This window comes from Varroa destructor, unplaced genomic scaffold (assembly GCF_002443255.2).
Source record: "Varroa destructor unplaced genomic scaffold, Vdes_3.0 BEIS01000003.1, whole genome shotgun sequence".
Taxonomy (NCBI): domain Eukaryota; kingdom Metazoa; phylum Arthropoda; class Arachnida; order Mesostigmata; family Varroidae; genus Varroa; species Varroa destructor.
In genome coordinates this window covers 25,167,192-25,182,288 of record NW_019211456.1, presented here as the reverse complement: position 1 = coordinate 25,182,288, position 15,097 = coordinate 25,167,192, and the positions used below count along the sequence as shown (strand labels likewise).

The following is a 15,097-nucleotide window of genomic DNA, read 5'->3' as shown; positions in this document are numbered from 1 at the left end:
TCTAACATAATGCAAAATCTGTACATTTTGTATTTGCAAGTGTAACGCTGCATTAATTTTCATGCCAACTATCAGATCAGGACCGGAGACCCTCTCGATCCATCTCTTCCGCGCCGCGGCCTACCTCATTCGCGGGATATCATGAAGCGCAGCGAAAAACTTTTGCCTATTGATTTACTATTCCCATTCGTAATTGAGACGACTCTAGAATGTGCGAGGCGTCTTGCTCTCTATAGCGATTTCTCTTTCCAAATGTTCTACTGCAGTAAGGGACGAATCACAGCACGCAGGGCATCTTGCTGCACGGCAAGAGTTTATTTTTGGACAAGAATGTACCTAAAGACATCCATCACCTACTTAGGCGTTTTGTGCGGCCGTACTCAGTTCATTAATATATCGCTATCATCAAGGCGCGCGCTGATTGTTTTGCGGATATATAATTTAGAAACATTGATATTCTTTGGTTTGAGTATTTTATACCAGCTGCAAAAGAATCTTCGAGGAAATTTACGCTTTACGTGCATCGGTACAGCAAAGGCCGAATCGTCCAAACGAACGTACTCTATTCCAAGTCGATTCGACATATTTGCCTTGTGTTGCTGTGGCTTAGTTGCCTCCGAATATTTTCTATCGTCTCTGATGTTTCTCCTTACCGTAGGTCGAATACAAGAGCACGCGGTGTGATTTGCTGTCATCTCTGGCCATTCAACCAATATAGGGAGCACTATTGTTTACGAATGTTTTCGAGGCGTTAGGACGTTTGCACCTCAATAGTACCTCGTAGAATGCTCCTTAAAGCACCAAATACTGCGCCTATTTTCTCATTGTTGCGTTAGCTTGTTCGATATACACACGCAGTTTGTATTGAAACGAGTGATATGCACAACGTGAATCATTTTACAGCTCAATTCTGGAAACGTTTCTTTGTTTTGCCTCCACATTTCGACGTAGACGGATCTCTATCGGTGTATTGAAACTGTGTACCGCTGTATGACGTTACACTTTCCGTTTCTGCCGATTCTCATTATTGCCATGGGACTGGTTTTCTGGAAAAAATTTCGGATAGAGAAGACACTGCGCACGGTTGACTCGCTTATGCACTTGGATCCAGAAGGTATCCGTCGATTCACGACGCAGCACATCAAGATCCAATTTTGTTCCAAAAGCCTGAATCTGTGGGCGAACGGAAACGGACAGGTAGAAACCGATATTTTTCATAAAAACGAATGAGCTGTAGATGTAGTTCCCTTAGAAAAGAAACTTTACTGAAGTTAATTTATATATATATATACAAAAACAAAAAAACTTAGGAATTAACTTGTCGGAATCGGGGTAATTAGAAAGAAGTGCATGCGTGCGTACTATGTTGAAGATGCATGTGTTCTTTAATATTAAATTGACAGAAAAATGTTTCGATTCGAACTGTAAATTAGAACACCGTATCCTATTCTCTCCTATATGATCAGCGTTGACGGAGGAGGAACTAGTAAAAATGTTCATAACTGCAAGAGAAAGAAGCAGTGGAATTAATCTTCTGCCAATCCTTGCCAGCCATCAATATTTTGTCATAGAAACGTACCTGCAAGCCAACAAGATTACAAAAAGCTTGACAAATTCCACGTATCAAATGGCGTTTATGCATTTTTATTAGCCAATAGCACTTACAATTATAATCTGGGTTCCAAGCTTGCTTCAATGCATGCTTATGCGGGAAATACTTGTTACAGAAAAGAGTCAAGATTTGTTTCTACATCGTGACCTTTGAGACGCTTCTTTTCGTTCTATCATTCTGTCCTTCTTCCTTTCGGCACATGCGTTGTTTTTTCAGGTTCAATATCATCGCCGCAAAGGATTATATCCAACTGGCCGAACTTGTCAATTTTCACCATTGCGGCAGGATTGTTTTTACCACAGAAATTTCGAGTTGAAATGACATTTAGAACGGTACGGTTGTCCATATATTTATAGCCCGCAGGTGCCCACTGCGTTCGACATATTAGATTTAATTTATTGGCTTCCAAGAACTGAAACACCTACGGATGAACAAAGCACAGTTGATGCACGTAGCTTGAACAGGATTAATTCGTCTAACTAACAAAAACAAATCACTCATAGCAAAGGGTGACATCGCTGCTGTGGATTCAAAGCGTAGGTTTCGTTGGATAACTGCTTGCGAAACACAATGAAAAGTTTGTATGTCTTCATTATTTACAGTTTTTTAGAATAACTTCAGACGCACGGAGTCACACTGACGCTTGCCAGCTACTGCTGAATCAATTGCTCACTAATGTCTTAAAATAGATCTGGAACCCCGCTTAGAGATCTCCCTAGGTCCGTCGCTTAGGGAGCTCAAGACCATATTCAAGATTAGTAATGCCGTTGTAAATCGGATTTTTTCAGTCAATTAAAAGCATGTGATCAAAATATCAACAACAACAACAACAACAGTCCTTAAATTAAGACTAAATTAAATACCTACCGGAGAACGAATGCTAGGTTACTCAACAAAGTACGATAACTTGATTTGAAATTTGGCTGTGGCTGCCTGCTTTGGTAGAAGAGGGCCTATTTGTACGGTGCAGTGGTTTACCAAATTTAGGGATGCTTATTAAGCGCACTTGCTAAGCGTTTCATGCTTGGAGCCAGCCGTCTGAGCCAATACTTAAAAGCAATGTCGAACGCAAAAACGTCGAAGGCTGATTTGCCCGATGTTTTCTTTATCTGTGTGATCTATACATGGATATTTTATGCTCATTCGCTAATTACTCCTGCCACGTTTTGGAGACGACGCTGACGATCACGCTCGATTCTAGTTGAGTTTCTGTGATTATTGCGCAACATACACGTAATGCATAATACAAGCAACCTCCCCATATATTCTTAAAGCTGTAGCATAACGTTCTGCTATACAAACAAACGTAGACCGACAACGGTCACGTACGACTCCATGCAACTGATTCTATTATTACTATTCCATGTTTCTCATAGGATATGAAATATCGTTTTTTTAAACGAAGTGTTTACTTCCATACATTTATATTCTAATTCGTGTTCATACCGCGCCAGCATCATATTCGTGAACTTCATCTTCGACGTAAGATGCGCCCACCTTATTGATAGGCACCCCAAGAACAACCCCTGCTGCCGCTCCGTTCAGTGACTTTAACGGACGTTCGAGGCTTCGGATGCTATCGATTGTGCGAACTTTGCTATTAATGCCTCCATGGCAAGCGAGCACCTTATCAGCAATGACAGCAGCCAAGGGCAGATACGAAAACGACGTTACAAACCTGTTAATGGCATCAAATGCGCACCGTTGAGTTGCAAGCAAATGGGGGAATATTTATTTCAGAGGGAACTTACTAAACGCCGTATAAAAGATTGTCTCGTATTGTATCATGTGTACAAGGTTTCGTTCATGTGTGCTTGCCAATGTTTCGTCGCTTGCCATGTTCTCTCCCATATAATTCCTAAAAAACAATCTTGTCCTACAGTTTGCCCAATAGTTTGTTTGGCGGGACGTTTTTCGGTAGCAATTATCTTGTCTTGCCAGAGTTTTAGTGTTTAAAGTACGCGACACGCACGTGAAAAATAAGACGTTATATGTTAAAGTGGCTAGAGGCTTGATTTCGATTGTCTCGCAATAATTAATAAACGTTGTCAGTGAAAATCTGCTTAGGCCAATCACGGCAATAGGCCAGTAATAACATGAGACTGGACTATTTATTGTCATTTATGAAGACAACTGCTTTACCTTTTGAAATAAATCGTTAATATACATACGACTTCTATTGTATGCCTAGCCCTGTAGCTGGCTCAACTGTATTCTTTCTTCGACCAGCTGAAAACCAGGTTCTTTACCCAACCGCAAATCTTCTTTTCCAACTGTAAGTGAGCCTATTTTTAGTTCTATTTGGTCTCCCATCACAGCAAAAGCAACACCAATGGAGTGTTCCTTTTGTGGATTAGAAAGCGTACTCATATAGTCGTATAATATATATAAGTACAAGTGGGATCTCAGACTCTGCATTTATCTATACAAACACGCGCTTCAGTGCAGATTTCAAAGTAGTTTAACTTAAACTTCAGGGATAATTCCCCATTTTTCAATAGAGTAAATCGCATAATGGTGTCGGTATCGTGTGGCTAAACGTGATGCGTGTGTCAAAAAATCGCGTTCAGTAGATAACCATACTGTTTGCAAAATTCCCGCTTCTTGCTTCGTAGCTCGCTTTGCCTATATGTCAAACGAGCGTTTGCGTATAGTACAGATCAGTGCTTGTAGCAACACCTTTGAGACACATAACAATGAGATCACAAATATTGTTACGAGGTCTACAGGATAAGATCGAAGACAGTAACATAAACATAAAAGAACAACTATAGTTCTACTACTTTGGAATCAAAATAGTAGAACTATAGTTGTTCTTTTGTTGCCTAAATTAATACCATGGTTAACAGTCAAGTCCCTAAGACTACCAAGACCTAAACGAGCTGATTCGTGTGACCCGCTCTTATTGATATCGATTGATGATATAATTTGGAGATGGGACTAGTTCCTATGAAATATGAGGCAAATTTAGAACGAATATTCACGGTAATTCTTCATTTGACTTCATTTCACAATCCACCATTTCCATAGACGATACGAGGTATGAACTCTTAATTACGTCCATTTCATCACAGACAATCATACGACCGCACGAATTTACATAGTGAATAGAACATAGCATCACTAACTTTTTGTATAGGTCTCCGTCGAATCGATATTTAACCTCTGTTTTAAATCCTCCTTTTCTTACACGATCCGTAGATTCTTGTTCACCTCGAAGTATAAAATGTTTATTTGGATATAGCACTTTAAAGCAATATAGCAGGCAAACAACCTCAATTGAATTTTTACCCTTGTTTACAATATCACCCAAAACGACGTATGTTGTCTTTGGTGGCATACCTGCCGTATCGAGAAGATTTAAAAAATTTCGTAGATCTCCTGTAAAGCCGAAGAAGTTGATTTAATTAGTTCCGTAACTACGCGCACTATATCCCAGTATGGCGTTTGAAATCCTACAATTCGACTAGAAACTACTTTTGCTTCAGATGATACGAAAGTAACTTTCGGTGCAAGAGCTGTCAGTAGATACTTTAGTACCGAATGTTTAAAAAACAAGCAGACACAAAGGGGTTTTGTTCGAGGATCGTCAAACTGAACTCCGCCTTCAAGACTTAAGTAGAGTTCGGCATGATCGGGCTTTTTCTCGTCATATCTTCCGTCAGTTTCCCATTTCAGGTTGCGCGCAGTCACCTAATGGCATAATGCTGCTATATTTTTGTTCATAATTTAGTGTTTTTGCGTCTTGTGCCAAGATTAAAGCCCTTTCGAACAATTCTTCTGAAAGGCCTGCCGATTAACTGGATAAGTAGAACTAGTCGAATATTTAAGGGACGTTTTCTAAATTTCATGGAGGCTAAAGCTGACTATGCAGTGTACAGCCATTCTAGGACCCCAATTCGATGTCCTGTATAATCCGACACAAGTGGGCATTTAAATTTTTACTTGGAATACTGCCTTTCCACACAGCTCCGTCCAAACTTGAACGTTCGTATCATTGTCTTTTATTATTATTATTTAATTATCGAATGCTCACTCTCCATTCAGTATACCGGTGAACCACAGTGAATCCATTCGAATTCTATAAGTGTAGCAGATTTATGACAGGCCGCAAGTACGACCCTGCCGTAAAAAGGCATGGCCTTTTTGGAGCCCGCAGTCAAATAATTAAGCCTTCGTCACATGATTCCCACTGCCACTAACTAAATCACTTACAAACTGTTATCACAGACTTGCATAGTGTCCCACAGTTCTGGCTACTTACCAAAGAGACCTCCACAGATCATTACTGGCCCCTGTAGACAGATGAGGGACTCATCCTTGTTTAAGACATCTGTTCCTAAGTCTAATATGTACTCAATATCGTCGCGTTTTAACTCCGATATTAACAAATTTGTCCTCCCAAAATCGATTAAAATTTTGATTAAATTTTTAACACGAGTCACATCTAAAACTGGTACATTTGCCATGATAGTCACCCGTACAGAAGGCTAAAAAGAGCTAGTATTGTACCAATTTCGGTCTCCATGTATAAGATCAACACTACCTAATTTGCGTTGCAGCTGAGTACGATTTCGTTGTTGTCAATAGGAACCTTTGTAGATGCGAAGTATGCCCCGAGGCCCTGCCAAAGGCGGTAATTGAGATAGCAAAAGACCAAGTCCATGTCATTGGGGTCTGTAAATTTTTTTATTTACAATTGGGTCTGTAATTTTTTTATTCGCACAAATTGTGCAGCATGTGGCGGAGTCATTGGCAGAACTAGAGGTGGTAATCCGTCGTCTCATTCAATCAGAGAGCGACCAAGCCACCAGGTCAATTTCTGTAAATTACAAACTGCAGATTTATCTATACTTATCGGCTCTTTAGCCTTTTGGAATTTTATTGTATCTACCTCGCCGTATAATCAATCAAACTGTTGACGACGGTCCCAGTTTTGCACGGTTACTAAATTCAAGAGTTATCAATATGATAAGTTACTGTGTTTATATATGTTCATCATTATGCCATGTTAATTTACTATAAACACTGATTATGTCTACCAACACAGCTCTGACGCAAAGCAACTATAGCACTATGTTTTACTAAAGAATTCATGATGATACGAGAGATGCACACATAGCGCACCCAAATAAATCTTATGCTATAAAAAAAATTATTTCCATTTTGTTTTGTCTACCCTACATGGCAACAAACAGATATTCCAAAGATAAATCTATGACCTGGTAATGGATGTTGCTGTCTTAAACAGCATCGGACACCGCCTTATACAGGTAGTAAATCGCACCATAGAACGCACCACGCTAATGACCTCCAGTTACCTCTGTATTAGCCTCCAGTTTACTAGAATTACCCGTTTACGCAAGTTTTTTCTTATCATCCAGCACATTAAAGATCAAAAAAAAAAACAGAAAACGCGACGGTATATTAGGTTGTCGAAAGAGCGTTAATGTTTTTCTAACTAGATGGCTTTGAAGTTATACATCTCAGGTATTATACGTTGTGTCGGCTGAGCCTTGGTATCAAAGCTGAAATTTGGCAAGATTAGATGTTCTAAAAAGCACCTTGAAAATTTCTACAAAACTTTCCAATTTTAGCACAATAAAGGCTACAATACATGAAATAGATTGTGCTGGTCAAGATACACTTTTGGAATAAACAGCTCAAAGAGGGTCCTGTCATATTTGTCCTGCAAACCTCAATGTGATCAAAGGTACTCTTCGTAGTGATCGATCGACTGCGAAAGAAGTCGCGCAAATTATGGCGAAAGTTGAGCTAGGCCGACATATGAGCAGCCATCACATCTATTGCTAAACATATATCACCAAATAGTTTTTAATAATTTAATTAATAGTAATTAAAAGTTCACTCTTTCGGTGCGACGCAAAACAGTCGAATTGATTGTGACTCTACAAAAACGCAACGTAACGCAAGCCATTTTCAAAGTGGTTAATCTCGAGTAATCAAAAGTGGATCACATGCGACAATAACGTGCAGGTGCTTCAGAATTTCTGCTAAAGCCTAAGCCGATGCCAAAGGACTCGATACTATGTGTTTGGTGAATCATGCATTATAAGCTGATGTAGCCTGGTAAAACAATAGAGTCAGACTTCTTTTGTCAACAACTAATAAGGCTACACCAAGCCACCAAAAAGGTTATTTGGAACTAGTGAAGAGAAAAGACGTCATCTACCATCGTAACGATGTCAAACCATGTACATTTTTAGCTACCGGGAAAAACTTGGGTGGGAAATTTTGACGCACTTGCCCAGTGATAAGGCCATCATCTGTTTTGATCACTGCTGAACTCCTTTATTTGTATTAATTTAGTTTTCGCATAGAGACGAAAAAATCACTTATCCTGATTTCTCACCCAGAAACCATTGAAGTTGCCCAGTGATAGGGTTGTAATCTGTTATATATACAGTGTAGTAGCTTTTAGTAATTATTTTTTAATATAGAAAATAATTTGCTTCAATTTTGGCTTAAGAATGCCTAATACCGTTTTGATAACCTATATGTTACATCGATAAGTAGGCAATGAACGTTCATTCTTTTTCAGGCTTTTCCAATATTTTGTTTGCTGATAGGCGAGTATTAGATACCGTTGAATGGATCCTTCACTCTCGTTGCCGTTTTTCTATTCAGATCGCTCGTCTCTAACTAGAAAATATTTTACGTGTGATATGAGCATCCTATAGCTATGAGGTATAGGTCCATGCTGTAATGATCATCCTTCAAAAGTAGCCCAAATCTACCCCCATGGAACCCGAAAAGCCGACTGGAATACTAAGATAAAAGAGGTAAGTGGCACCCTTGACCACCGAGTGCTCTTCACACACACTCGGCGTATCCTGATCTACGTAGGCAGGCCTGGAAGGGTTGGCGTACTTCGTTGTTCTCCTCCGTGCCTTACTTCGCGTTTTTATTCACTCTCGCATCAGGTCGCTGTCCGTCCACTAATCGCCCAAATTAGCCCATATCAGCTCACTCTATTCAGCTTTCAACTCGACTAGTTCTGTTTATGTTAAAGCGAGCATGTGTACATTATCTTGTATCATTCACGTTCACTACCAACGCCATCTCTCGCCGCTACTGTTTCCGCGCACTAGTTAAAGAAAAGGCGGCATACAAGCAGATGGAGACCATTTGGGGGGCAACAATACCCGCACCACGCAAGCTCTACGCAGAGAGATACTAATGACGCTGTATCTGGTACAAGAGAAACAGTTGTGTATGAAAATGGATGTGCGTCTCTGTGGATTAAGGGTATCTCTTTCTATGTCTTCCGGAGTGTGCGCGTGTAGTCGTGTGTTTAACTATATTTCTCATAGTAAAAAACATCAGCGACGACGACAGTACTCTGGATACTAGCTCCGGCTGGTAGTGGCTGCCCTTACAGACAATAGAAAAAGAAGAATGAAGCAGGAGCATTTTGGGCCAATATATCAGCTGGGTAGGTAAACTTTTTTGTTGAAATACACACAGCCAGATGGAGAATATTACTTCTAGAAAAAAAACAGAAAGTACAAAAGAGATTATACTATACGAGTTTCTTGTGAGGTTGCTATATATATATATATATATATATATATATATATATATATATGTAATGAGATAGATGCAAGCAGAGAAGCGTTGCTTGGAAGAAAAGCTGTAGTTCTATTTAACAAGTGACAAGCTCGCCTAGTAAGTGCATAATGATGGTTTTATTATTAGATAATACCATCTATTAGGCTGAGTATTGTGCCGGATTGTTTAGCCGATGGAAATAGGTGGGCCAAACAGGAAATAGAGATATGAAGATATATAACGTCAATCGAATCTTCTAGTTTTATCAGACTAGGCACTTGTCAATTTATATTTTAGCAAAACATTTAGCGTGTCAGGACGGGCTTAAAATTCCGTCCAGCTCTTAAATATTACATTAGCATTCAATGTCCCACGTGAAGAGCATTTCCTTACGTATTTTCTTTTTTATACCATTTTGTTTTACGCAACAACAGAGCAACATTACACAATCGTAAACGCTGGCGGATTTCGATCTTCCGCTTCGATTCGATCGCCCGCTTGTTGCGCAACGAACATTTTTGTTGGCGCGTCATCATTAAAGTCAGCTGGCCAGCGGCGCGGATAATAGTCAACAACATGCCGTGTGCCCATGTATAGCATAACATAACAGCATGGCTGTCCCTGGCGTGAAGCTGGGCCCCCTGATGTCAGCTGCAGGCGCGCTAGAGCCTAGAGCGCTAGAGCAAGCCAATCAGCCGCCAGCGGCATAATCATCATCATCACCATCATCATTGTCATAGCAGCCAACAGAGAGAGCACATTTCGCTTGTTTATGTCTCTGGATAGCAGCCCTTTGCTGTGTGTCCGGCGGACGATTGACTGGGTATCTTTCCCGCCATCCTCCTCGCTGGCCGGGCGCAGCATGCTGTGTACCTCTCTCTCCGTCTGTCTGTCTGTCTGTCAATCGGTCTGTCCCTGTAAGCATGCCTCGACGGCTTCTGCTGCTGGTGAGCTGTGCGTGCGCTGTTGAACAGTTATTCTCGTCAAGCTGCAATCGATTCAACTAGGCGCTGCTCAGCGGATTACATATCGTGTGCAGCGGGTGCTTGCGCTGCTTCTGCTGCTGCGTGGATGTGTTGTTGTTCAGCGAGAGCGACGACGACCAGGACTACGACGGTGGCAGCGGCGCTAGTGATCATGTTTTTTCGGTTGGGGCAGTGTAAGCCTCTCTCGCCGTTTCTCTATCTGGCTCTGTAATTGTATCTGTACGTGGGTATGTCTCACTGGATGTGTAAGTCGTGGCCGTGGTGGTGCTAGTGCTGCCGCGGCTGGGTCGACCGCTCTCCCCTTCTCCCTGAGGCGCCAGTGATGTTAGGGACACAGGTTTTACACACATTCCGAACCCAGACATCCATCCGACGATATAGCAAACAAGCCTCGTATCGCTTTCTACTACGTGTTTCATACGGGATATCGAGAGAGAGAAAGAGATGGAGAGCCGTAAAGTGAGCGCCATACCGTCACAGGTAGTCTAAGCTGATAAACGTGAGAAGGACTTCTTATGGCGCTTCGCTACGGATGGTGGTGGCATCCAGCGGACCGCGGCACTAGAAAAAGCCACCCAGCGAGTGAGCGCTGGCCGTCAGCGGCACTCAGATATTGAGCGACATAGGTACACACGCATGGGGAGAGAGTTTGCTTACTTGCACATACGCACGCACGCACATACACAGAGACTCAGCCAGCGCTGGCAGCCGCTCTTCGCTGGCTGCGGCTGTGACGACGGCTTCCTTCGGCAACGAAACGGCACGACGGCGCTCGCCATCCAAAGAGTATGCGCTGCCACTAGCGCTGCTGTTGAGGCGCAGGGTTTTTCTACCATTCAAGTAGGGCTTAGACGTCGCGGTCGCACTGGTGGTAGTGGTCGTGTTGCTGTTGCTGTGGCAAGCGGACAGTTGTAGTAGTCGCAAGAAAACGAACAATCGGCCGAACGAGTGTCTGTGTGAGTAAGCGAGCGAGTGAGTGAGTGAGCAATCGTGTGCGAAGTGCTGTGCTGTCCTGTCGCTGCTCTCTCCCGCTGCTCTCCGCGCCGCGATCTCTGCCCGCGGCTGCTGACGACACGAACGAACGAACGAACGACCGACCGACCGACCGACCGATCGACCAACCGACCGACGAACAGCGACGAGCGCCAAGAGTCGAAGTCGGTTTGTCGTTGAGAAGAATTAGTTGGAGTGATTCCGCTGCTGCTGCTGCTGCTGTTGCTGCTGATAAGGTGGTCAGGTGAGAGTTGAATAGAGTTAAGCGGAGTAGTGGCCTGTGCGTGAGGTCGTGTCTGTGTCGCCCAGTGTCAGCCTGTTTGTCTGCATGAGAGTGCGTCGCTAGCTGCTACTCGGCCCGTTTACTACAAAAACAACTTCTACTCCTGGCGCGCCAGCGGTTGCTGCTTTTGGGCGGGTTATTATACTATTAGTTGGCTGATAGGGACGGGCGAACGAGCCAGAGTCGTCGTCGTCGTTAGTAAGTTCGTTCGCACGCCGATTGTGGTCACACCGTCGCTACCAAGCCGACAATGGAGTAAGCAACCTTAGCCTGCAAGCGACATTGGGCCGTCGAAAGATGATACTGCTCCAGCAGCGTTCGGAAAGCTGGCAGTAGCAACACCCACGTTGAACGTTATCGCTGAATAACCACAACAACAAGACTAGTAGAAATAAGCGTGCCCCGGCGACTACAGCAGCAGCAGCAGCTGTAACGGCGTACATTTTAGCACGTTCGCAACTGTCGTATTCGAAAAAACATTCGCGAACAGCAACAATAACAACAATCGTAGCAGCAACAGTAGCGGCGGTAACGCTAAAACGTAGTGTGGTAGTATTGTTGTTATCGATGTTATTCTCGCTGCTGGCGTCGTTGTTGATTAACCGCACGTTTATACGTGCGGCGGTGTGGGTTCGGCCGGGCTAAGTAAGCCATAGACAGACAATAGCAGAAGTGATCGCTTCCAGCGTGTGGCGCTTCCCTCCTGCTTCTGCTAGACGTGTGAGCGATAGCGGCAGCAGTGTTCACTGAACAGAACTCAATAACGAGCCACTCCATAAATTTGTTCGTCAGTCTGTACGTGTTTTGTGCGTCGGCAATGGCTGCACTAGCAGGTCCGCTGCCGACGCTGGAAGGTACGACGCATGCCAGCCAAGGAGCCACCCATGTAGTCATTTACCAGTCGTCGGCCCTGTGCTTGTGTTGTTTGTGAGGAGAGTCAAGCAAAGGCTACGGGAACGACTGCAGCTGAATCATCCGACGACAGACGGACGGTTCACGTCTATTAGCCGATACAACCTGCAGCGGAAAAGCAACAACAACAAGGATACAACGACCAACGGGGCGCTACCGCCGCCGCCGCCAGTCGGCCTAACTACGGAGTTCAAGTGATCGTTGTGACGGTGTTGCGTGTTGTGCAGCCTCTAGACAACGTGGATTCGAGTGGAAGGCGTGCACGAGAGGGCAAGACCCACCCGAAGTGTGTCTAAATACCTACCCAGACGAGAAGGATACCCTTATAGATGACTGGCTGACGACGAGTGACTTGCTATGGTATAGAAGCTACGTGTGTTGCACCATTCTGTCGTTTACTATTCGCTCGACCACGACGGATTCGTGGATTCGTACGAGCGACAACAGGGGGGCCGTCCACGCCAACTATACGTTGCTGCGTTATCGATGTCGTCGCTGATCATCATATCATCATCATAATAATAACAATAACCACGACAGGGCAACGACAGCAGCAGCAACAATAACAACAGCGTGGTCCCCACGTTGTGCTCTCGCCGTTCGATCGTCCCGTGTGAAACAGGAAGAGAACGCGAGAGGCGGTTCGGAATGAAAGTATGTTCGAGGTGGAGTACCACCATTCAGTGAACGTCGAATACGATCATTACTGCTGCTGGGACATCCAGCTAGCAGGCGCTGCCGTTAGCAACTTCAGCAGGTCCGTCCGTTGAGCACAGCCACGCCGCAGAGCGACAACGGTAAAGAGTGATGACCGCTGGCAGCGTGTGAGCAACGTGTCTCGTCAGAGCGAGCGTATTGAGCGGGGCCGTTCACGTGTGTTCGTATCGCAGTGAACGCTAGATGTGCTGGCTACGACTACGTGGTTGCTACGGCTGCCGCAGCGGCCAGCAAACACAGTAAATAAACGGGAACATATATAGAGTTGTACCAGTGCAGCGTGAACAAAATAGAAAACATTCAAAGGATAGTAATACTATGTACTATTGTTATTGCTAGTGTTACAAACATCGCGGCAACATCGCACTGCCCGCTTTTTAAATGTGACACTACGAAGGCAGACGAGCCTTGAAAACATCAAGAACAGCAGCTGCCGGTCAGACGTATAGTAATTACGCTGAATGGATAAGGTAAGCGTTATATAGAATAGGTTCGTGGTGATAATGAACTACTGCTATTGCTATCACTACTTCTATACGTATCCGTATTGGTTTTGAGGTGGTTTGTTTATCTGTTGTTGTCGGCGTCGCTGTTGTTATTGCTCTTGCTGTTTTCAACTGATCTATCCGGAGAACTACGTACACTGAGGCAAATATGTAAGTAAATGCACACCGGGCGTACTTGTATCTGTGCGTACAGGTTTGTGGACAGTGCAGAGTAGCCTTTTCCTGTGTCTGCATAGGTCCTTTTATAGGTGACTTACACGGCGAGTACAGACGTGGGTTCTCACACGTACTTCGGGCAGAACAAAGCATGAAAAGAAAACGTATTGCTATTGTTGTTATTTGATCTGGGTAAATGGGTAGTGTATGGTGATCAGAAACGTATCGGTTAGTGTGGCGTGCTGAAAAACGGGATCGAGCATTTCTTTCAGAGCGTTGAGAAGAAATGGTAATAGATTCAACAAAGCGGTAAGTGACTAGGGAGATTTTCTGGAGGGGTCCTTGGGTATCTGTTATTGTGCAGGCGGCCACTGCTAGCGGTTCGACCAGAACGCGCTTGATTAGGATGCTCGTGGAACTGCCTTTGTCGTCCGATGGTGACATTAGTGGTTGAACTAGTTCGAGACAAAATCGAACTGCTACCATCATGGTCTTTTTTGTATCCGTACCTCGTTGCAAAATTTCGTTGTTGCCATCCGGAGCCAGCCATTCCTCATATGAACCGGCGTGACTTGTACCGTTGCCTCTTCATTTGTTTTCCTGCGAAACTAACCGTCTTCGAATGATACGTAGAAGTTACATGACAACGAACTGCGAATGCTGATGCAATACGTTGTTTGCGGCTAATAATCGACGATCGAATACTTAAAACAGGCGCATTTGCTCATAACGTTTAGCTCGACGACACACTGCTCCGTACTATGCTAACAGTAGCTAATGGCTGTGAACAACGGCAGCAGCGTACGCTGCTGCTACTGCTGGTCTGCTAGTTATTCGCACGATAATACACAGTCTTGAACAACAGTGTGACCATAAGCGTTGCTACCGCTGCTGCCGGTGACGCCGCGTCGAGAGAGATGATACAGTAGCACGCTACCGATTAGTTCGGCCGCAAACAGCAACAGTTTGGTTGATCCTGCTGCTAGTCGAACTGAACACGGTAGTGATACGATACTTAATGTGGCTGCTGTCTCTCTGTTTGTCTACCTGCCACTAAATCGTTTTTTGTCTATCTATCGCTAGCATGTAGCCGGTCGCTGCGTCTGCTGTACCGGCCAGAAGCCCCTAAACAACAATAACAAAACAATCATCATTAGCAGCAGCAGCAGCAGCAGCAACAAGCGCGAAACGAGCGGATAGTCATCAACCTAGCTAACTAAGAACCATGGCCAATCAAAGCCATCAAATAGCAAATGCCACTGCAACATCAATAACGGCGGCGGCGGCGGCAGTACCCCTCCGGGTTTAACGACGGGAGTTCAGGTCCGTCACCTTTGGCGTAAACTTTTGCTGCTGCTGC

The 15,097-nt window shown here is 44.0% G+C and overlaps 2 protein-coding genes and 1 long non-coding RNA gene across 8 annotated transcripts in view; 1 reads left to right on the top strand and 2 right to left on the bottom strand.

Moving 5' to 3' along the window:
- Nucleotides 1-278: 278 nt before the first annotated feature.
- On the bottom strand, nt 279-6,709 carry LOC111248200 (uncharacterized). 3 transcript variants are annotated; one of them, XM_086982603.1, is made up of 5 exons: nt 6,159-6,709; nt 4,955-4,993; nt 3,059-3,290; nt 1,666-2,033; nt 279-1,173 (listed from the first exon to the last, which is right to left on the bottom strand). In XM_086982603.1, the coding sequence occupies exons 1-4, from the start codon at nt 6,281-6,283 to the stop codon at nt 1,785-1,787; spliced, it is 645 nt and encodes a 214-aa protein (XP_086838729.1). In that variant the 5' UTR covers nt 6,284-6,709; the 3' UTR covers nt 279-1,173; nt 1,666-1,784. The 3 variants fall into 3 exon arrangements, with proteins under 3 accessions (XP_086838729.1, XP_022655837.1, XP_022655836.1); XM_022800102.2 differs by having other exon boundaries at nt 281-1,173; nt 3,110-3,290; nt 4,741-4,993; nt 5,877-6,699; XM_022800101.2 differs by having other exon boundaries at nt 282-1,173; nt 4,741-4,993; nt 5,877-6,695.
- A 2,593-nt stretch (nt 6,710-9,302) lies between these two features.
- Nucleotides 9,303-14,806, bottom strand: LOC147756715 (uncharacterized). The gene is made up of 2 exons (XR_015323042.1): nt 14,247-14,806; nt 9,303-13,870 (listed from the first exon to the last, which is right to left on the bottom strand). It is a non-coding gene; the product is annotated as an uncharacterized LOC147756715 (long non-coding RNA).
- Nucleotides 9,712-15,097, top strand: part of chico (insulin receptor substrate 1 chico) — a 58,828-nt gene continuing 53,442 nt past the window's right edge. For 3 of the 4 annotated variants that reach the window (XM_022795885.2, XM_086982595.1, XM_022795882.2), the window contains exon 1: nt 9,712-13,545. In XM_022795885.2, the coding sequence (XP_022651620.1) occupies nt 13,537-13,545 (9 nt within the window). In that variant the 5' untranslated portion in view covers nt 9,712-13,536. Of the gene's footprint in view, nt 13,546-13,858; nt 14,047-15,097 lie in introns of those variants that run through there. The other variant, XM_086982597.1, reaches the window with a different exon arrangement.